This window comes from Aedes aegypti, unplaced genomic scaffold (assembly GCF_002204515.2).
Source record: "Aedes aegypti strain LVP_AGWG unplaced genomic scaffold, AaegL5.0 Primary Assembly AGWG_AaegL5_hic_scaff_877_PBJ_arrow, whole genome shotgun sequence".
In the NCBI taxonomy this organism is placed as follows: Eukaryota; Metazoa; Arthropoda; class Insecta; order Diptera; family Culicidae; genus Aedes; species Aedes aegypti.
Window position 1 is genome coordinate 2,974 of NW_018736577.1, and position 24,628 is coordinate 27,601.

The 24,628-nt window shown below is 39.2% G+C and overlaps 1 protein-coding gene across 2 annotated transcripts; it reads right to left on the minus strand.

Moving 5' to 3' along the window:
• Positions 1 to 723: 723 nt before the first annotated feature.
• Positions 724 to 21,583, minus strand: LOC5572382. 2 transcript variants are annotated; one of them, XM_021857175.1, is made up of 3 exons: positions 21,474 to 21,583; positions 17,504 to 18,327; positions 724 to 2,140 (listed from the first exon to the last, which is right to left on the minus strand). In XM_021857175.1, exons 2-3 carry the CDS (start codon positions 18,321 to 18,323, stop codon positions 795 to 797), a joined length of 2,166 nt encoding a protein of 721 aa, XP_021712867.1. In that variant the 5' UTR covers positions 18,324 to 18,327; positions 21,474 to 21,583; the 3' UTR covers positions 724 to 794. The 2 variants fall into 2 exon arrangements, with proteins under 2 accessions (XP_021712867.1, XP_021712868.1); XM_021857176.1 differs by lacking the exon at positions 21,474 to 21,583 and having other exon boundaries at positions 17,504 to 18,378.
• Between the last annotated feature and the right edge of the window lie 3,045 nt (positions 21,584 to 24,628).

Consider the following 24,628-nt stretch of genomic DNA (forward strand, 5'->3'; position numbering starts at 1 on the left):
AAACTGACTGAAAATTTCAAAAAATTAAAAAAGAAACAAGGGTTTTTTTATTTTTGAAAATATCTAGAAGTAAAACTCTGGAGGTTGAATCATGTAGGACAAGGAATAAAATATTCTATTTCTATCCTATGCACGAAAAATCGTTAAAAGGTAACGCGAAAAATATTTATATGGCGAAAAGCATCTAACGAATTATTTCTTAAAATTGGGAACTATTTTCGAAAAAATATTTGGTTCCGGTTGCACGTTATGATAATGACTATCACGCTTACCAAATATTGTTTCAATTAATGCCTTCATTTACGAGAAATTTTGAAGTTAGATGCCTTTCCCCATACAAAATAAAACGAGAAAACTTCTGCTGATCAACTGTGGACAAGATCAAAGTAGGTAATCCATAGGACGCAAACGTTGGCAATGATCTAAAAGAAAATCCGTAATCATCATTCAATACCAGTCGAATCCTCTAAAATTAATTGACCAGCCTATTCTAGCTGTCTTCTCATAGCAGCTCCATTTATGGTACATTTACCCTGATAATAGAGCATCAAATTGTGTCCATTTTTAATCTGACAAACAAAAAAGATTTGACTTGTATTTCCCTATACACTGTTAAAAATGCAACTCTGGGTTTCATATTTAGAACTAACCTTTCGGGATCAAACAAGTTGTAGAAATTTCTCAACTTATAGAAGAAAAATATTCGCCTATGGTTGATTAATATAATTATATTTCGTCATATTCGATAAAAACCATTAAGACAAGTGATGGATTACAGAGATCGGCCTTACAAACTAAACGTCACACGACATTTCATAGGACTTATCATTACAGATCACCTGCAGCACGGCCTTTGCCAGCAAGTTTGAATTCTTCTTCACGAAAACGGCACTCCACGCGGCATCCTCTCCGCTTCCGTTCGCCGCCTGACCTTCCTCCTGCAGCAGCGAATCATCTTCCGCGGGGGATTTTGGGAACGACACGTAACCTTCGGAACCTGCCATCGCTTCGCCTAGGTCATCGTCCACCTCGCACTGCGTGGCCAACGGAGCAAAAACCACTCTGGCCAGCGTCCACAGTCGCGTGTCGTGCATCTTCTTCTGGGCCCAATACTTGATGATGTCGAAGTCCTGGTCGTCGGCGTCGCAACGTTCCTGGTGTTGAATTTCCCGGATTAGGTCCTCCATGGCTGATTCGGGGGAACCCTCGCCGAGCATCTCCGTCAGGAAGGCGTTCATGCTAAAATCTCCCGGCGACTGCATGGACGTGGAAGAGGATGGCGTGGGGCAATCCTGTTGATCGTCCCCAGAGCTGTCCTCCATCATGGTGTAGATCGATTGCAGGAATGTGATAATTTTCTCTTTCTTGCTGTGGTCGAAGAGCTTCGAACCGCGGAAGTTCAAACGGGGATCCATATACAGAGCAGCTCTATATGGTGCAAGTTCTTGCAACTGCTGCTGTCGAGTTTGCATGGCCCTGAGAATGCAGTCTCTGAAGCGATTAATTTCCAAGCAGCCTATTCTCCCATAGGCTAGAAGCCATTGTAGATGGAAGTCGCTTAAGCCGCAATCTCCGATCTTTTCTGCACATTCGTACAAGGGTTCAAAGGCAGCCACAAACTCATCGATGAAGTCCCAATGCATGTACAAAGCAAATCCTGGATAATTCAGAGTGAACTGCTCATAGAACGATCGATCGTCTCTCAGGGCTTTCATCATCAGATACGTCCCGAAGCCGTAGTTATTCTTATCCGGGGTTGTCGGATATCGGCCGTGCCAGGATTGGAAGTAAGCTTTGTGCTCATCGTGGCGGAAACTCTTCACCATTTCAATGACCTCCTCAACGACATCGGCGCATTCCTGAGTGGCTTCCGTGGCCACCATGCTGAGCAAATGTCTACCACATTGGAGCACGTTTACATCCGTCAGCGTGGCATTATACTGACCTAGGATCTCGATGAATTTTGAGTCATCTGCGTCATTGCGCTGTTCTTCCATTTCATCCTGGTTTAAGGTAACCCGACCGTAATCGATCGAGATCGTGTAGATTTGCCACTGTTCCAGATCGCATCGCTCCTTGATCTTGTTGAATTTGTCCTCGAAATCCATGCACGTGCTGGTGTCGTCCAGGGTAAAGACACCTGTATGAAAAGAAACAAATTAGAAGTTAGAAAACTCGTACCCAATGATGGCTATGGCGATGTACCTATGGTATATTGAAGATTCCCTACAATCAATAAGAGTTTTCAAATGTTACTCCTACTCTACAATTTTCATTAAAAATTGATTCTATTTCGAAAAATGCCCGATTATCGACGACTTCGAGTTTCTCTTCTTCTTCTTCTTTCTGGCGTTACGTCCCCACTGGGACAGAGCCTGCTTCTCAGCTTATTAACTGAGTTATTAACTGAGAGCTTACTATGCCAATGACCATTTTTGCATGTGTATATCGTGTGGCAGGTACGAAGATACTCTATGCCCTGGGAAGTCGAGAAAATTTCTAACCCGAAAAGATCCTCGACCGGTGGGATGCGAACCCACGACCCTCAGCTTGGTCTTGCTGAATAGCTGCGCGTTTACCGCTACGGCTATCTGGGCTTCGAGTTTCTGATGTATGTATGTATACCTTTAGAAATTATTCCAGGGAATCCTCCAATGAGTTCTACAGAAAGTTCAGCTTCCTTGGAAAATTTCGCAAAGAACTCAGAAACTCTTGAATGAGTTTTGGGGATTTGGTTGAAAGAAGTCCTGTATGAATCTTTGAAAGATCTGCTAGAGTAACTACCCTGTACGCGCCATACAGTAAGGTCTCCTATTAGACACATGGTTCGGCGGCGTTATAGAAACGCCGTTATAAATACGAGACCCATGGCTTATGAGATTTCATCAATTTGGGGGTGTTGTTGAATATCTATATTAAGAGATAGCATAGTACTGTCTTCAGCGAAGTTTCAGTGCTAAGTACGATCTACTTTTAGGAATTGAGGATCATCCTTTTATTTGAGAACTTGGCAGGTAGGGCGCTTTTTCTGACTTCTAGTTATTTTGGAAGGTTGATTTGATGTCTTCGGAAGGGTTGTTTAGTAGCTCAAGGGCTACGGTGATCATTCTGATACGGAATTACGCCACCAGACGGCGCTAATGTGCACGAAACTAGAGTTTTGCAAATATCTCAGGATCCTGATCACTTGGAAAGATGGCGTCTTCGGCAAAGTTGTTCAGTAGCACAAAGGCTAACATTATTTGAGCCAAGAAATTCGAGATTTTGTCACCAGGCGGCGTTAGTGGCATGGAAGTTTAATTTTGTTTGACAAATTTGCCTGTCAGAAATCCTGGAATAACATTTTGGGAAATTTTCAGAGCAATCGATGCAACAATTTCTGGCTAAGTATTTCCAATTAGAATTCACGCAAGGTGAGGAAAATAGTGACTTTAAAGACCATTTTCGTTTAAAAAAGACTTTAGTGACCTTCCATTAAAAATTGAGACTTTTAGAGACTTACATTAAAATAAGTCTGGAGTTCTGCTGAAGGAATTCTTGCATGGTTCTTGCAAGGCAATCTATTAATGAATTCATTTGAACATTGTTGAGAAACCTTTGAACGGCTGGAAAAAAATTAATGTAATCCCTGTGGAAATCGCTGAAGGTCAATTGAAGTACTCAAGAACAAACTCTAGTAGAGTAAATATTGATTGATCTTCTGGAACCCTTATTTGTGTGCTTGAATAAAGCTTGATTAAATGTTTCTGCTTGATGATGATAATTTACTTTGAATGTACCTACTGTCAAACGGGGTATTATTTTTTTTTTTTTTTTTTATAAATCTTTATTAGAGTGTATTTTAACGCACGAGGGCTAGTTCTACACTTAAACGGGGTATTAGCTTGCAGCACTTTTCAACTTCAAAGCTATATGGATGAAAAATTTCAAGATTCAAATTAACCAAAAACAATCTGGTATTCTCATCGCCACGTAAATAATGCCGCGCGGTATTTATTTTATTAAAATTTGATTTCCTGGAATCAGCAGAGAATGAAAATATACATTTTTGATACTACCACTCATGAAGGATTACATGTACCACACAGTGCTACCTCAAGTTAACTATCAAATACTTAACCAATACCGTGATATTTTGAGCATTCAACATTTTACTGCACTGTCCATAAATGTATAACAATCCCAGGTGCGTTTTCGCCAATTTTTAGTTAAGGTGCAAGAAAAAATGGCTCAAAAGTCAGAACTGAAAAAGCAGTTTTCTCCTTTTAAATCAATAAATTTATGAAAATAAGAACACACAGCCTTTCTATTTGGCAAATAAAAGAGTTGTGTGTTTTTATTTTTTTCGGTTTGTCGGTTTAAAAAGAGAAAACTGCTTTTTCAGTTTTGACTTTTGCACCATTTTTACTTGGGCCTTAATTATGGGAAACGTCATTAAATTGCATGCACTTGCATGGTATTATAAGGAAACAATACGTTTGTTCTAGAAATGTTATAAACAATATCAAACTTGGTCTGTCCCACGTTACTTATAAACGCATGTCAGTCTCGCGACTTGTGTGATAAGGACTCACGACAAATTGTGTTGATAAGGAAGTCAAGTAAGGGAAATATTTTTACCCACAATTGTTGCCGTAACCCAGAGTGTTCAGAAAAAAATCTCCGACACTTAGACGGAGCCGTTCGATACAGCTAGATGAAATACAAAGCTATTGGATTTCCTTGGACCGCCTTCCTCGTACGCCGTCTTTGAACACTCGTTCCACACTCTTACGAATACAGCTAGTTTGCTCTCGTGAATCCAATACCCAGAACACCGTGTTCTCTTGCGTTTTTGGCGTTGATGACAACGGCCGTATAACTTCCGCTAAATCCGTTTCATCAGTCCTCGTCGCATATTCAATGTTCTCCAACGATTTCAAATAGCTTACCTGATGCTCAGGTACCGCTCCGGGGGAAACTGAAAGCTTCCGTCACCGTCAGCATTGCCGTCACAGCCGTCCTTATCGTCGAAGCCACCAAAGTTGTCTACAGAACCCGCGTCATTGTCCAAAGGGCCGCCAATACGGACATTAAACTGTCAAAACAACAATAATTTACATGCGAAGAACGATTCATCACAGTAAGCACTGATACCAAAGACAAATTAAAGACCTCCATGTCCCTTGCAGTTGCCCAAAATTTTATGGCTCAAAAGGTAATCTAGAATGCCGTGAAAAGTGTACTGCGATCTGTCAAACTTGGGTACCTTTTGCACTACCGAGGGACCGAATGCAGTACTAGAAGTGGTACCCAATTTGAGCCCGAGTGCAACGGACCTGCTGATACTGTTATGCGTTTATTTTCGTTCATTCGAGAGCAAATAAACGCATATCAGTCACACTTACATTTTTCCCGTATATTAACTTATTATTTGAGAAAATGTATTAACAAAATGTATTTAATACTGTAGTCAATAGTTCATTGCACCATTTGAGTGCAAATTTGGGTGCGAAAACATCACATTTTCAAATAACTTGGAGTGAATAAAGCAAGATTTGTATGCTCACGTCTTTTTATCGCGTTTTTCTTAGGTGCGTTGTTTTGCTAGTGGGACTGGTATGCATTTATAGGCAGTGCAGTGAAAGTATGACAATAATCAGAAATAGCAGGACTATCTATTTAGACACCAACACGTTAATGCTTCCAGTGGACAGATTTGTCCTTTGGAGGAAGCACCACATTAGACAACGGACTAGCATGCAACGCCCAGTGGCCACAGTCGGAAACATTCCTCACGAAAAGTTTTACCGGACTAAAGCGGGAATCGAACCTACACTCCTTGACCACGATGCGGCTAAATGCCTGACGACACTAATCGCACGGCCACGAAGCCCACATCTATTTTATTTTTTATTTATTTTTTATTTAATTATTTTTATAATTGATAATCTCTTTGAAAATTGATAATAATATTAATTCTGAGTATCGAGCCTTTTTCGATTGAAAAAATCAATTTGTATTGTCATGAGTGTCCAAAACATCCCTGGCAAATCACAAGACTTAATAAAGGCTAGTGGAGTCATTCTACAGCTTTAGTGCATTTTTTTCTACATATACCATAGGTCATGCTTCATATAACTTATTTTTTATACATATTTAAATTGAATTAATGTACCATATATTTTTGAGCCTGTTGGTTTTTTTGACAAAGGTTCCAACATATTTCATGCAAAATGTGCACAATGGCAGATTTACAGGTTACTCTTCGTACAGATTTATAAAATTATCACAGTTTTCAGGAAGAAAAATAAATAATTGTAATGATAATGCGATCCTTGTAAATCTTCTAATATGTTATACCAAACGTGTAATGAAATTATTAGGATACAACATTTTTAACATAATTGTACCAATAATGCAGCTTTTGTTTCTTTCATTGCTTTTGATAACAAACGGCTAGAAATATAGGAAATTGTGATTAGAATTGTTATTGCAAGTTATCCTACAAGATATTCAAAAAGTTGGATTTTGGTTTAATGTTCAAGCGTGAAATTAGGCAAATCTTCTATATGGTGCTTTTTGTACACTATTAGATACTGTAACTAATAGTAAATACTTCGAATGATATATTTTTACCGTTTTGTGGTATAGGCACGATTTTCAGTCTTGATTTATGCGATCAAACGTGTGATATGATTTTCACTTCCAGCAAACAATAACAAAAAACAACTTAAATTCTAGCCAAAATCTTTTTTTTTTATACATAAGTCTATAACCGGTCTAATAAATTAAAAGATGTTTACTCAATGCTACAGAGAACGTCAAATCGGTTGCATGTCAATATGTTTGCAAGTTCCACCCCTGTTCTAAGCTACCTCGTTTGACAGTATTTAAAAAAACATCAAAAATCCCTAAGAGTTATGCATTAAAATTTCCTAAAACACACAGCGAGAAAGCTGATGTCCATGGTGCTGTTGTGGATTTAGTTTTCAAATATATTAAATATCTGTTCTGATGACACCCAAATTTCAGTATGATTTGAAACATGTATTACATAAATCAACTACTCTACCTACTCCTCAAAATAATGTTTATATAAGCATTTTCACAATTATTAACTGAGAGCTTCCATTGCTTATTAACAGTTTTTTATACCTTGATACACGGTGCGGCTAGGGCTTACCAGAAAGAATTTTTCAGAAAGAGGACATTTTGCTTTACTGGTTTGAAAAAAGGAGGACATTTTCAAAATTTGCCATATCTTAACAAATGTTATTTTTGGAAAAAAAATGCTATTGGAAAATACTGATAAGTGAACCATTTCTTCAAGAATCAACCTGAATCAATCAAACCAGTTTGAGGAAGCAAAAATAGCGAAGTTCTACACCCAACACTAAGTTAATGACAATTAGAACACTTAGACAAAGTGATAATTTAGAACACTGATAAACTACTTACAACAGTGATAATGATCAACGAATCTTAATTTTTTACCTTTATACAAAACTTAAATTTAAGGGCATACTTAGAAAACATAATTTATTTACTCTGAGAAGTGCAAAAATTTTTGTTTCGATTTCCTGAGCAAACGGGAAATCATTTTGTAATTTTGATTTTTTTTCCCTAAATGTTTAGGATCTTTTGTATTGTTAAATAAATGGACTTTTATTCCGTTCGAGACTAAGGTTTAATTGTTGCATAATAGCGTTTCGATAAGATGAATAGATGGTGTGCTTCTCTAAGACAGATTTCCATAGAAACGTTTTTCTTCACTATTTTTTGTTAAATAAGAACATACATGGACCTGTATTTCTCATTTTCAAGAAGAACTTAGCTGGTACCCTTTAAATTTGGTTGATAAATTTGCCCTGATTAATCCCAATATATTATTTATAGAATATTGTGCTATATAATCATAATTTAAGTGCAACCATTTTTATCTTGATAACCCAAAAGCATTTTATACCCGATAGATCTTTATGCAGCATGGGAGAGGTCGCTGTTGACCGAATATGCACAGCGACGAGATAAGAAGAGTTCATGAGATATCCTCATTATCTAACAATTAAATATTATCTAGCAAACAAATCAGAAACACTTTTTCAAAAACGATTCAAAAATTCTTGGAAATAATATAAACATATTTTAAAATTTCAAATTCGTAAACGTATAGATAAAAGTGAAAATTCACAAAGCCACCAACATTGGTTTCAAATTGATAAATCCTTTATCCGTATCCAAGACTGATATATAGCTAGAGATTCTCAAGAATAAATGAGCAGAAAAAAATGGATAAATTGAATATTCGATTTATTTGAAAAAGGAGGACATTTTCAGCTTAAAGGAAGGACGGGAGGACGCATGATCAAAAAGGAGGACATGTCCTCCAAAGGATACCATCTGGTAAGCCTAGGTGCGCTTATTTTTTGAAAGTTCTCAAAACTATAAATTCGAGTGCTCTTCTGAGTTCAAATCACATAAAAAGAGAAAACTTCAAAGTTTGAGCTAAAAATATCTAGCTTTACAGGTGGCGTAAGCGATTTGAAGTTGAATTTTCAAGTTATAAAATACGACGTTCAGCGAAGTCTTCATAACTTTGTTATTTTCTAACCAATTTCAAAGTTTGTAACAACATCGAGTGCTACGGAAAGCTCAAGCAAGACGGTTTTGTTTTCGGCACGCCGAAAACGCGCGTTCGCGTTGCGTGAACGCGGAAAAATATATTCGTGTTCGTCGAGGACGGATACCAACTGGTGAGCTCGTTTCATGCTCATGATTACACATTTTTTCATGACAGCGTTACTTTTTATGTAATATTCAAACAAACTTTGTATGGTTCGTCACTACAAGTGTCGACATTATGCCTGTTTTATACAATTTCAAACCAGGATTTGTTCTAGGGGGGTTTTGTGAACTTGAAGGTAATATATTTTTGGGAAGAAAAATCGGGTGAAAAAAAAAATTCATGCAGACATAATAATATTGCTAGGTTAACAAAAAACGTAACACTATATGCAAACTCAAGCGTTTCTCATCCAACTCTAGGCATACATATTTATATAAATTAATTATCGCAACAACTCTACTCGAAGATATTCAGTTATACCTGGTGAATATATTCAAAAGCCTCACTACTGAAATGAGTCAGCCTCTGGCTGCAAATCTCGATAATAAAGATAACATTTTTTTCAAATTCGAAAATATGTTTGTTTTGGCATGGAAAACCTTCGGATTCTAAAAAATCATTTCGTTCTTAACAAACATTTTCTTAGATTCTAAGGTTTAAGGTGAAGATGAATCGAAGCCAAACCTCAAATTTTCAAGAGCACGGATCTGGAGAACCGAACACCCGTTTGAAGCTGAAAACTTAATCGATTGGTCACCACCAGCGAGTGACCAATCGATTAAGTTTTCAGCTCAAACGAATGCTTGTTCTCCAGATCCGTGCTCTTGAAAATTTGAGGTTTGGCTTCGATTTATCTTCACCTTAAATATGAATGATTAAAACTTGATTACAATTGCAGTCGTGAGCATCAACAACAGCAGACGAATGAGGAACCACCACCAATCCATGGTTTGAAGGCAGTACGGAATATCAAAGATCCCCGAACTCCAACAGAAGCATTGAACAGTTGATGATGCGGAGCTGTGGAGAGCTGCCATGGATGAGGAGTTTCAAGCGCTATTAAAGAATATACGTGGGATTTAGATAATTTAACCCTTCAGTCGTCGCTGGTTTGCCACCGTCAGAACCACCACGCTGATGCTGTGTACGATAAGCGAGGTTTTTCACCACTGTTGTACAAAGTACAACAGCGCGACGACTGAAGTGTTAATAAACCGGTGCGAAACGATTGGATGCAAGTGGTTGTTCAAGACCAAGGTTGATGAAAAAGGGAACGTCGTCCGATACAAAGCAAAAATTGTCGCACAAGGATTTACTCAAAACTTTTGAGTCAAAAGTACGGAGTGGATTTATGATGAAGTATTCGCTCATGTAGCCAAACAAGTTAGTTCCGCATATTGCTGAGTATTGCTAGCCATAGAAAGATGCATGTGAAGCACGTAGATGTTAAACAGTTTATCTTAATGGACAACTGGAGGAAACTATCTATAATGCGGCAACCTGAAGGATCCGAGCGCAAAGTTTGTCAATTGGGTCCTAAAATTTTGAATAAAATCTTGTTTTTATTCAATAACACGAAAAAGCATCTTACTGCAACTACTTTAGCAATTTTTCCCGCTCAAATAACGGCTATATCATGTTTAAACTTTAATTTAAAAATTGGGTCCATAAATGAACCTTGACACTTAAGATCATGTTTGACGTTCGCTTAGGGCGACAAAAACACCACAGGGGTTTTAGTTTTACCACTGAGGTTGTTCCTATCTGACATTTCGGAAGAGACACGGAAACAAAATACACCCAAAATTTGAGTTTAAGCCAAGGGGTGTGACAAAATCTAAAAAAATGTTTTTTTGGGCTCAACCAACGGAAAACATTAGAAAATTGAGTAAACATATGGTTATTGGCCTAATCTTAAGCGTTTGGCACTAAAATTGGGACAGGGCTTTAGGACCCTATTAAGGAGAAGTTTATATGGATTGAAACAATCGGCGAGGGTCTGGAACAGAAAAGTCGATTCAGTATTCAAGACGTTAGGTTTCAAACAGTGTCGAACTGATCAATGTTTGTACAAGCGCAAGACCACAGGAGGAGCGACAAAATTTATTCTGATTTACGTTGACGACATGATTATTATTACAGCAACTGAAGAGGAATTTGTGTCGATCTACAACCAGCTAGAGAAGAAACTTTGCCGTTACAAATCTAGGAGACGTACGAAGTTTTCTGGGAATCGAAGTAGAGAAAGACAATGAAGGATATAAACTCAATCAGCAAGCATACATTCGCAAGTTAACCGAAAGATTCAATTTGCAAAATGCGAAGCCATCCAAAGTTCCGATGGACACAAGCTATTTACAGGAGAAGGAGGAGAGAGAACCGTTATCTAGCAAATCGCAATATCTTAGCCTTATCGGAGGTCTCCTGTATATTGCAGTGCAAACCAGACCGGATATATCCGTAAGCGTTTCGTGACTGGCTCAGAAATCAAGTTCACCGAGTCAACAGGATTGGAATGAAGCAAAGAAGGTACTGAGATATTTGTATGTAACAAGAGATTATAAGCTGAAGCTGAGATCATCACGAGAGAACCTATGCATGTACGTTGATGTTGACTACGCAGGAAATTGCAGAGACAGAAAGTCGAATTCCGGGTACCTAATCAAATATGAAGGAGGAGTTATTGCTTGGGGTTCGAGAAAACAGACAAGCGTAGCTTTGAGTTCAACAGTATTTCCCTTGCTGAAGGATGCCAAGAATTAATTTGGACTAAGCGACTGTTGGAAGAAATTGTTGAAGAAGATATTGGACCAATCACCGTATTTGTAGATAATCAAAGTTGTATAAAACTCATTGAAGGTGACCGAATCGAACGCAGGAGCAAACACATTGATGTACGACATTTCTTTGTGATAGATCTGCAACAAAAAGTAGTCATCAAAATGAAATAATGTCCACCGAAACAATGCTGGCAGATATTCTTACGAAGCCTCGGCAACGTGTACGTTTGGAGCAAATACGAAAGATGATCGAAATACTACCAGATCCAAGATTGATTGAAGGGAGGTTCAGTGATCTAAGCAGTCAGTGGGTGCGAAGTGAGGTCAGCTACAGGGGAGGTGAAAGTGACAGCTGGTGAGCTGGCTAGCTGGCGAGTACGTTTTCATGTATCGTACCATGGGAATGTTAGGGATTGTTTACCACAGAAAAATAAATCCTACCGGTAAGTGAAAATTTTCTACCGCATTTCTGAGTTACGTTTACCTTCTTCGTGTGTTTTAGAGGATGTAAAATGCAAGTGTTTTTATTAATTAAAGTGAGGAAAAGCTACTAGGATGCTACATTTCTTCTATGACTAGTGAAATTAAAAGCCGAACGAAAACGGGATGGAGAATGGCTGTGAAAAATGTTTGGAGGTACGTCTTGAGTTAGCACCTTCAAACCAAAACAAACTCGCCAACTGTCACCTGGTATTTCAAAATGGCGAATTAAACATTCTGACACATTGAAGTACCTCCCTTCTAGATACCTTGACCAGATCCAATCGAGGAGTGTTATCAGTACACTCAAAATAATCCAAACGTCATTGTTACGTGAAACATACGTGTTTTTTTCCATCGCACTTTTCACGTAGCTCTTACGTTAATCATAGGTAGCCCAGAATGAACGCATGAACTTTTGAACTTCGTCCATTCCACCGGCGCTACAAGTAAGAGCTACGTGGATTTTTCGGTAGCCTTTACGAAGCGTTTCAATAGGACCTAGATGGTTTTGCATTAAATTAAATAGAAAATAGACCAACCTTATCTCTAATAGGCTTTGGAAGAAAACTAATTCCCAATTAGAAATGTGAACAAATCTAAATGATTGTGATATTTTTATATTCAATCTGAGCATTGTGAATCTTGTTTCCCAAATGTTGTGAGTATGTTCTGTTTTGTTGCAGCCTTCGCGTGCTATAATTGGTAGAGGTTATAAAATTCAGGTGTAAAATATGAAGTAATGCAGGGATTCTTCGGTATTCAAAGCATATTTACCTTAAAAATCAATCTAACACAGGGTTTAAAGTTCAGCAGCTTCTGAAGTTCTACAAAAATCAAGCGGGCGCCATCTTAGGATTTGCGCTCAACACCGAATGTACGTACAATATGCAGATGTCAAAATGAACTTAGGCACCTACGTGAATTTCATGTAAGTGCGATAGGTAACCTCAGTAACAATTACCGATTCACTATTTGATGGTTATGAATGGCTTAGGGCCGATTTCTTCACCTCCGCTTACGCCGTAAACCACGTTTACCCATACGATTAAACCAGGTTTAAGGCCTAAGCGGTGGTGAAGAAACCGCTTTATTAGTGATCTTTATCTTAGTCAGGTGAAGTGAAGGCAAAATGAATTTGGAATGATCTACGTGATTTTTCACGTAGCAATGACGTTTTGGATTTTTTTGAGTGTAGGCGTTTGGACCTGAGTTTAATCATAGTAACCCCACGGTGTACTATATTTAATTAATTTTTTATGGCCGTGAGTAACCCTAGATAAAAAATGAAAAAATAAATCTTGTCATTCACTGTTCAACTCTCTAACCAAACAGTAGTTCTTTCTACGACAATATACTAAGAGGAACAGTATTTTCATTCGGATGACAATCGGGGCGATCCACCCGAATGGATCGAAGAACTTCGACGAATCGGACAACAATTTGCCGATACATCTTTTCGATGTCGGCACAGAAGGCAATCTTGTAGGTGCGCCAGCGAGTGAAAACGTTTGAAGAGCGATTCGTTCACGTTCGGTCCCACTAGCAGGCGATCATTCAGTGGCACCCCGGAAGCACTCTTGCTCGAGGCGTCGAAAACGACGCGAAGTTTCGTCGTTTCGGCTGTCCACTTTCCACACACCATGATGCGGAAGGTAGAAGGATTGTTGCGGTGCAATCGCCACCTCGCATGGCGGTATCTTCTCCATGTGACCGAGAGCCTCGTACTCAGTCATGAACTTCTGGTAGTGCTGTTGTAATTCTGGATCGATGCTGAATTTCCGATCCATGGCCTTGAACCGCCGGATGGCAGCGGTAGCTGATTCGCCCAGTTCCGGCTTGGAACTATCGAAGGGTAGGCGAACTGTATATCGTCCAGTTTCATTCCGATAGAGGGTGGAGTGAAAGTGTTCAACAGCGCGCAGCTCGTCCGGGGTAAGCTGCTTGGAATCAGGTACTTCTTCCACCTCCCAGAATTTCCGGAGCGTTCGATCCAGATTCATGGTTGCTGTTAGTCCGAGCATCGCGTAACGGGTATGCCTCCTGTTGTCTTGCTGGACTTCCCGTCGGTGATGCCACTCACGAGAATGTTGGCGTTGCGCCTTTCCAGGCCAAGACGTTTGAGGGCTGGTTTGCTGATGAGCGAATTCATACAGGCAGCGTCCACCATTGCCCTGAATGTTGCTAAATTGCTGCTGCTGGTCCTTCGCGGGGCTGGCCGGAATCGGAGGCAGAGCTGTCACCACTTGTACAAAGTAGTGAGTAATGTTTTTTCTTGCATTGTTTGCACACCACTGCAGACGTGCAGTTCTTCACACTATGGGTCACTTTAAGGCAATTGAAGCAGAGCTTGGCTCGTTGCACAAAATCTCGACGGTCATTCGCTGCTATCCTTTTGAAGCTGGCACACTGGTATATGGTGTGGGCCTCAGAGCACTGCGGGCAAGGCTGCTGAGTGCTTGCAAGGAAGCTTTGAATTTGCTTACCGGTTTCGTGCTTTGGTCCACTCTTCGATCCTGCTCCTTCTTCGTTGCGGTGTCGGTCCCCTTCTTGGAAAAGGACGCGAAAGTTTCCAAGGCATCGCATCGTCGCTCAAGGAACGTGATGAAATCTTGGAAGCTAGGATTCTCCTCGTCGACTAGCTTTTGTGCCCACAACGAACGGGTTTCTCGGTCGAGTTTCACCAGCAGCAAATGAATAAGCCACGGGTCACGGGATTCGTATTGCTCTCCTAGAGCTTTGAGCTGCCGCGACGGTGTATGTACTTCTTCTTGTCGTAAAACTCGTTCAGCCTCTCCCATACTTTCACATAGTTGGCGTCGGTGATAGTGAAAGAACTAACCAACTTTTTCGCTTCTCCATCCGGTTGGGAAAGCAGGTACTGCAGCTTCACGGAATTTTTGAAGTTTTTCGAATGAATGCAGCTATCGAAAAGATCCTTGAAGGTCCAGTGTTTCCGGTCGCCTTTGAAGACCGGGAGGGCAATCGTTGGCAAGCGTACTTTGAGTGGAACTTGGCTTCCGTACGCTTGAGCGTCAGCAACCGGATGAGAAAGACTCACGGAACCGATTTGGCCAGCCAACTGCGACCACGTTTTTCGAAGCTGCAGCCTGGGACGTAATTAAGATTCGCTGCGAATTCAAAAGCAACCATATTGCCTCTCGTAGATCATCCGCTGGTTCGACGATTGTTCCTTCACTGCTTCCGTGGGGGTTATGTTCCCTCGAGCAGCTTCATGTAGCGCCCTTTCACTTGGTATTGTGCATACTAGTAATCGCTGCAACGTCGCTCAACTGTCGCGTCGCTGGACTGTTGAGCGCTTTGCAGTTCAGTGCTCCAACGACGCATTAAAATAGCCTGTTTCGCTCGAGCACTAACATGAAAAGGTCGCCAGCGACCAGCGACGTTTTGATCACGAGAAGTAGTTGAGCGAAGTTTGTGTTCATTCTTGCTTTTGTCTGCACTGACAATAGTATAACTCCTCGAATTCCAACCGGTGGTTGAAAATCGAGCTGATTTCACCAATCGCTTCAGTTTGATCTTCGATTTCACTTTGCACCTTATCAAACTGTTCACAAAGCTCGGAAATTTCTGCACTTCGCCGACAGGAGGCTTCCGTTTCCGAATCGTTTCCATAGCGGTTTCACGAATTATCCGGCGACGAAGGTCCAAAATGTACGCGAGGGAGCTAACGGGACGTAAAAAAACACGGCGGACTACTTTCGAACTCAAAATGGACTGCATTAATTTAATTTTACATTTACTTTTAGTGAGCACCTTTTTTACGACCGATTGGTCAGACGCCTGTACTTTTTCTCGTCTTCTCTTAGCGGAAAAAGAAATGGAATAATGTTGGCAGCGCGCGGCTGCGATGATGACGTTTTGCGAGGGATGTGCACGAAGTCTACACAGCATGTAGGGATGGACTACACGCGAACAGCGACTTTCAATAGATACCGATCTGGTTTTTTTCGCTGCTGGTCTTTTTTGTGCTAAGATTGTAAAAAGCTCAATCCTGCCTAGTTCGGGTAGTGACTACGTTTAGGTTAGCTCAGATCAATCTTCAGCATAAAAGAACAGCAACGATCAATCTTTGCAGACTCATGCAAAATGGTACAGCCAGAGTAGAGCAAGTTCAAGAACCCTACTTTCGTAGAGGGAACTTCTATCTAGGTAACCTTGTGGATCCAGTTTTTGCTACTTTCAGCAAACTTGAAATGGCAAACTCGCGCTCCATGCCCGCGCATGCGTTCTCGTTAATAAAGCAATCGTTGCTACACTCATTTCTAAGTTAACTACCAGAGATGTATGTGCTGCCACATTCGATGTTTCTGTTGGTGACCTCAACAGGAAATACGTCTATTGTTCGGTATATTTACCACATAATGAACCATCCCCAACGGATGACTTCAAACGAGTTGTCGTACACTGCGTAACAAAAGGCCTTCCGCTGATTGTGGGCAGTGATGCTAATGCTCATCACATATCTGGGGAAGCTCAGATGTCAATTTGAGAGGCTCCAGTCTGATGGAAATACTTAAGTAGTACAGATCTTGGATTACTTAACATAGGCAATCGCCCAACCTTCATGGTATCTAATAGAGAAAAGTGTTAGACATAACGCTCTGCTCGAATAAAATCAGTCACGAGTTGACGAATTGGCATGTAACTGCGCAGACATAGCGTTTTAGGAATCCTCGGTCAACAAACTGGGAACCCTACACTGAATTGGTTGCGATTAAATTTTATGGATATTCTCCGTCCATTGAAAATCCAAGTGATCTGATGCCGTTGATACTACAACATCCTACATTATGGAAGCTTTTGAAGAAGCATGGGGGAAACCCTTTGGTGGAATTCCGATCTGACTAGACTCAGGAAACAATGTAGAAGGAGTTGGAACGGACGCCGTTCAGCTGGATCAGAGTCGTTCAAGTCGGCTCGCAAGGCTTACAAGAAGGCACTTCGTTCTGCTGAACGATCCGGCTGGAAAAACCTTTGTACAAATGTTTCCAGTTTGAGTGAAGTTAGTCGGGCTGAACAAGATCCTTGCAAAATCTAAGGATTTCCAAGTGAACGAAAATCGCTTACCTGATGGGACTTTACTTTTTTATGAATAAGTTTTAGAATGTTTATTCAATACACATTTCCCCGGATGTGTGAAATAGCTTCTATGGATGAACCAAATGTCGTTTCATGTAGTTATGAGTCTCTGGCTTGGCTCGCAGTATCGTAGCTACTGAATCGATTCAATGGGCACTCAATAGTTTTGCTCCTTTCAAATCACCAGGAGCAGATGGGAATTATCCTGCTACATGTAAGCAGTTTTGTTACCGGGTTTTCCAGATCCTGTCGTGATATTAGTATGAAGTTTATCACGGACGTGAGTCGTATGAATAAGCGAAGAGTTGCAGACCAATCAGTCTGACCTCTTTTCTTCTGTAATATCTGGAACACATTATCGATTATCACATCCGTGATGTCTGTTTCGCAAACATGCCTCTTCATGTGAATCAACATGCTTACCAATCTGGAAAGTCCACAGTGACTCTTTTAAACAAAGTTAAGCCTGAATTTTCAGGACATTTGGACATCGTCACAGCCCTAGTCCCAACCGAACATCAGCCCTACTTACCCAACATTTGCTTGCAGATGTAGCTATCGTTCATGTACGAACAGGACACCTTCACCAAGTACTGTCCACCCTTGACCATAGTTCCATGCAGCTGCAGCGCCACCAACCTCCCACGTATGCTCTCGCAAATCATCTCTCGCATCTCTTTGGCCGTTTTGTCGACAAACTCCTTGATCCTGTCCGTGTCCATTGTCATCTTGAGTGCGTCCAGCAGCGGACCGATAATGTCCTGCATTCCCGACCACAGAAGACAATCGAATGGCAATCCGTGCATAGTAACCAGCCGAATGAGTCCGCACAGGAACTGGTACCGGTTAACTCTCGCAAGCACCTGCACTCCGGCCATATCCAGCGTCTTCCGAAATTTGGCAGTAGGTTTATTGTCCGCATCGATTTTACCCAGGTCAAGCCGTTTGTAATCTTCCGGGTGGAATTTACACAAATGGCGAGCAAAGTTTCCCGGGTTCAATCTCAACAACGGCTGCTTATAGGTGCAACCCATTCCCAGATTGCAGATGTAGTCCAATTCGGTTTTCTTCACAATCGTCAGAATTTTGGATTTGATCGTCTTTTTGGATTTGGCCGATTGAATCCGGTGCCGGGTCGATCGGCTGCTTTCGCTCGTTTTCGTCATCAGCAGAGCGGTGTACACAGCTGAGTGGAAAGATTTCAGATGCCGGGCAAAGTTCCGGACCACCAGCCGGTTTACGGACGTGAAGGAACAGTTCTGAGAGGCTTCGCATTTGTAGCCGCCATCGGGTGTTTTGCTAGTGATCGACAGAATTTTCTGCTTAAGCGCAGATGCGTCGAAGTCCTCCATGATGCTGAAAACGTTAATTTTAATATTAATGGTAATATAAAACTAAAACTGTTAATTCTAGCGTAACATTTGAAAAGGGCCTAACTGCAAAATGTAAACAAACTTGATCATTCATTATTCGTATCATTTTTTACGTAAATTACTCCTACATACTCTTACGGGCATGCAAAATGCATTATTAATGGTAATTTTATTCAAATTTAAAAGGGCCTATCTGAAAATGATAAAACTAAGAGGGCCTAACTGGTCATAAAAGGGCCTAACTGAAAATTTCCATCAAAATCAGATTGGCCCTTCCGTGCATTTTTAATTTTCCTCCATATTTTTCAATATTTAGCCATTGTGTAGTGTTTTTCTCACATAATGGAACCTAGTGAAATATTTGAAAAGGGTCTATCAGCATAACTTCAAAATTGAGAAATGCCTCGATTGAAGATTCTGTAACATATTGATTGTTACTATTTTGAACTCATTGCTATCTAATAGTTTTAAACTTTTGTTCGACACTCATAGTCTATTACTGGGCCACGTAACGTTTTAAATCTAACATAACATAAAAACTAGTAAAAAATGTTGAATTCAAACATCATCGGCAGATAGGCCCTTTTACGAGCCTTCAAACCAGTTAGGCCTTTCAATTAGGCCCTTTAATTGAACATGGTTTCAGTTAGGCCCCTCCAGTTAGGCCCTTTTATTTAACATAGTTCCAGTTAGGCCTTTTGGAATTTGTTAATTTTATTGATTATTGAATAGATTTTCAAAGTTTTAGAAACAAAATCAATCGATTATGTGAGAAAATCAACATTGAATATTGAAAATTCTTTATTGAAGATTCAGTACTATATTGATTATTCATATTTCAAACCCTTTCTCCTATTTATTAGTTTTATACTTGTGTTCGACACTCATAATAGTCTACTAGGTGGCCCATAACGTTTAAAATCTTAAATAACAAAACAACTCGTGAAAATGGTTGAATTCAAACATCATCGGCAGATAGTCTGCAAAACCAGTTAGGCCCTTTCAGTTAGGCCCTTTGATTGAACATGGTTTCAGTTAGTCCCCTCCAGTTAGGCCCTTTTTTTAAACTTAGTTCCAGTTAGGCCCTTTTGGAATTTGTTAATTTTATTGATTATTGAAGTGATTTTCAAAGTTTTAGATCAAAATCAATCGATTAGGTATGTGAGAAAATCAACTTTGAATATTAAAAATTCTTTATTGAAGATTCAGTACTATATTGATTCCTATTTCAAGCCCATTCTCTTTTTTACTAGTTTTATCATAATCTTAATGCGAAGTTAGTTGAAAAACTGATTTTTTATTCTGAAAAAAATCAATTACATTAAAAATGTTGAATAATTTTTATTTGTTAACTTTTATTTGTTGCCTTTAGTTGTGGATCGAGTTCCAAAAGTCGCGATTTTCACAAAAACAAATTCGTTTGTTTTGTAACAGCCCTGCAAGAATTCTTCTTATACTTCTTCTTGGCATTACGTCCTCACTGGGACAGAGCCTGCTTCTAAGCTTTGTGTTCAATGAGTACTTCCTCAGTTATAAACTGAGAGCTTTTTTTTGACAAGTTGCTATTTTCGCATTCGTATATCGTGTGACAAGTACGAAGGTACTCTATATTCAGGAAAGTAAAGGAAATTTCCATTACGAAAAAACCTGGACCGACCGGGAATGGAACTCAGACACCTTCAGAATGGCTTTGCTTTGTAGCCGCGGGCTTAAACTGCTCTGCTAAGGAAGGCCCTCAAGTATAAAACAAGTAAAAAAGTGAATGGGTTTGCAATAGATGTAATCAATAAGGTACTGAACCTTCAACCGAGAATATCCAACATTTAGCTATTACATTGTTTTCTCTCGCTTTATTTTATTTAAAAACTATGAAAATCACTTCAATAAGCAAAAAAATCAATAAATTCCAAAAGGGCCTAACTGGAACTATGTTTAATAAAAGGGCCTAACTGGAGGGGCCTAACTGAAACCATGTTCAATCGAAGGGCCTAACTGAAAGGGCCTAACTGGTTTGAAGATTCATTGAAGGGCCTAACTGCTGATGATATTTGAATGCAACCATTTTCACGAGTCGTTATGCTTTTTGAGATTACTAACGTTCTGGGCTACGTAATAAACCATAATGAGTGTCTAACACAAGTTTAAAACTAGTAAAAAAAGTAAATGGGTTTGAAATATCAATAATCAATATGTTGCTGATTTTGTATAGAATAGTTTCCAATATGTAGCTTGTATGATATTGTGTTGTTTTCTCACATAATCATTAAATGTTGTCGAACAATTATGCAAATCACTTCAATAATCAATAAAATTAGCAAATTCAAAAAGGGCCTAACTGGTTTGAAAATTCGTAAAAGGGCCTATCTGCGGATGATGTTTGAATTGAACTATTTTTACAAGTTGTTGTGCTATTTCAAATTCAAATCGTTGTGAGCCACGTAATAGACCATTATAAGTGTCGAACACAAGGGGTTATCCGAAAATGACGTCCATCAATTGGGGCCTCCTCCAATGGGGGGATGTACGAAAATGTGACAGTGCATGGATTGGGTATTAGAAAAAGCGTGACAGAGGGGGTAGAAGGGTTCTAGAAATCCCGAAAAACGATGGACGTCATTTTTGGATCTTCCCCAAGTATGAACTAGTAAAAAGCGAATGGGTTTGAAATAGGAATAATCAATATGGTACTGAATCTTCAACCGAAAATTTCCAATATATAGCTATTATATAGTGTTTTTTTCACATAATCGCTAAATTTTGTTCAAGATTTATGCAAACCAATTCAAAAATCAATAAAATTAGCAAATTATAAAAGGGCCTAACTGAAACCATGTTCAATCAAAGGGCCTAACTGAAAGGGCCTAACTGGTTTGAAGATTCATAAAAGGGCCTATCTGCCGATGATGTTTGAATTCAACAATTTTCACGAGTTGTTGTGTTATTTGAGATTAGAAACATAATGGGCCACGCAACAGACTTTGATGGGTGTCGAACACAGGTATGAAACTAGTAAAAATGCGAATGGGTTTAAAATAGGAATTATAAATATGGTACGGAATCTTCAATTGAGAATTTCTCAATGTTTACGTTTTGCAGATAGGCCCTTTTCAAATGTTACGCTAGAATTACCTTCTTTTGTTGAAAATTTCACGAATTTTGCACCAGAAGAAACTTTAAACAATGACGCGAAAGGAGAGAACAACAAAAGCCGATAACTGAACGAAAGACGCGAGAGACGTCGAAAACAGTGATGGCGTAGCAGAAGCAAACCGAATCTCGCGTATCATTTGAAAAGCGCCGGAAAGACCAACTCACCGAAAGGGAGAATGCAAACTTTTTTCACATACACTGAGAACAGCGTTGCAGTTGAAATTACTATATTAGAGGGTTAAATTTAATACACAACGCCACTTGATTTGTGCAGACTAAATTTGCATTTATTTCAAATATTTTGTGCATTCAATTTTACCATGGCACCACCCGGATAATAACGTACCATTCAGTGAATGGAACAAACCATTAATGTACAATATAACGTATTAGATACAATACAGCGTATTGTAAAATGAATGTCGAAGCAACATTATTCTTGTTTGAATATACAATTCAAAAACAATATAATATATTGTAACAGAACACTGTATTGTTTTTATTGGTTTTATAAATAGAGATAGAAAACTATAGAGGACGAATGTCGCTGCTGTTCCCTTTGTTCTCACTCAGAAACATGTCGGGTATATAAGTGTCAAACTGCATACATTTTCGCGTTGGCATTTATAGCCCCGCCTATCTCCGCCAGCAAAAGATGTTCCTGCAGCGACGCCAGCGACATTCTTCCTCTATAGTTTATTACCTCTATGGTTTTATACCTTACAATTTTGGTCAAATTCATATTTTCGCGTAAAACAACTGTTGCTTTTTTCTGTGTAGCTTGTCTGAAAAAAGTAAACAAAACAAGTTCAGAAAGCAAGAAATGTTGGGTGAAAAATATTCAAAAAGTAAAAATAAGTAGTTTTGTAGAAGTCACTTGACATTAGCTGTAACGACGAATGCAACCATGATAAATATCTTTACTTCTATAGGAGTTGAATTATTTGACTACTGTTGGCACGAATATCCGGTAAGTTGGTCCATTCAAAAATATATATTCTTTGCTTTTCACCACTAATTGAAATGCAGTTCGTTGAATTGTTTTGTATTGTACAATAATACACGAATTGCTAATCAAGACAATACATGAACAATATATTGTATTGTATTTTAAAAATGTATGTATGAGAAAATATCTATATTTGTATTGTTACGATACTTAACCACCCATACATTATATTGGCAAAATCTTCATATACAATAAGGCTATCCATGAGGACATTTCGTGATAGGACTGACAACTAAAGTGTGAATGCAACCGAAATGAAAGAGTAAACAAACCATGCGAGTGTTATCGGAGCTTTACATTTTCCTTTGTAATCGAAAGTCACTCCGATTGCGAAACGTCAAAAGCACAAGGCAAACAAAAATACCAGCTGACCGCAACTGTCTCATGGATTGCCTTACAGTGAACTGTTCAAAACAATATATTGTACTGTAATTGTATTGTCATTTTACAATATACTGTATTGTATTTCCATATATTGAATGGTACTGTTTCAATATACGTTATATTTTTTTGTATTGTATTTTTTATCCGGGCATTTCGACAGTAAAAATTACTATATCATGGTTAAAAACTTGCAGCAGGCCAGAATCGAACCGAGGATCTTGTGATTGTCAAGCGCGAACGCTTACCGCTCGGCTATCGATGCGGTTGGATTTAAGAGGGAACAAACGCAAATAAAAAGCGTTCTTGATTGCTCAATCGTGATTGGAATAGTAAATTTAAAACATGTTCATGGTTCTCATTACTTCAATGCTTGTTCAGTGTAGCCATTGTTGAATATTTACTTTTGCAAGACTATTAGACTGTCATTTTTTTTTAAGTTGAGTCTAACGGGTCTTCAATAAAAAATTAGATTTGTCAAACATTTTTTTTCAACTAATTCAGTATCGATTGTAAAGAAAAATTTCCGTTTTACGGTAGCCGCAGAATTCTACCGCAGCTGTCAAAGTTCTACCGCTGGCTTTGAAATCAGGCTATCATTAAAGCAAACAATTCAATCGTAATATGCTTGGAAGAGAAAACTCCACTGTATACGGGATTTAACATTGTGACAGCATTGCTGTTCTGTCAAACACACAAGGCTATGGTGGCGCTATCTATGTTTTCCATAGCGGCCGTTTTGGTTATTTTAATGATCCATTGTTAGAGTGAGACAAAAGATAGGAAAAATAACACGGCCTACCGTGTCACCTTAACCAGTGCAAATCAGGGATGTGACAGCTGCGGTAACTTTTCGTTGCACCGTAAATCGGAAAGTTTTCCCCTACAATTGCAATATTAAAAACATAATCACCACTATTCTTGTTTAAGGCGGATCCAACTTTCGATCGAATCCACGGCCCACTTGATTTTGCTGGCGTAAACGGGAATGCAAAACGGTTTTCGATCGAAAGAGCATTCAAACGTAAACAAGAATAGTGGTAAATATTTATTCACAGACAAACAGACGTCACACTCTCATTATTGTTCATCGACCACCTTTTGAACGGTCGATTTGCGCATGGTGGAGGGCATAGATGCGCACTGTACCCGAACAAGTTGCGACGCGGCAAAGTTAGTCAAAAATCAAACTTCACACGTTGGTTAATCAATTTTTCAACGCAAAGCAGTATATTAGAATTCAACATTTGATTCAGTATATACAGTCAACTCTCCATTACTCGATATTGAAGGCATCGAGTTATATTAGCGATAGCATTAAGCAATGGATTACCCAAGGTATCTAGAAGGGAGGTACTTCAATGTGGCAGAATGTTGAATTCGCCATTTTGAAATACCAGGTAACAGCTGGCGAGTTTGTTTTGGTTTGAAGGTGCTAACTCAAGACGTACCTCCAAACATTTTTCACAGCCACGCTCCATCTCGTTTCGTTCGGCTCTTAATTTCACTAGTCATAGAAGAAATGTAGCATCCTAGTAGCTTTTCCTCACTTTAATCAATAAAACACTTGCATTTTACATTTTCTAAAACACACGAAGGAGGTAAACGTTACTCAGAAATGCGGGAAAAATTTTCACTTACCGGTAGGATTTGTTTTCTGTGGTAAACAATCCCTAACATTCCCATAGAAACGACATTATGAAAACATACTCGCCAGCTAGCCAGCTCGCCAGTTGTCACTTTT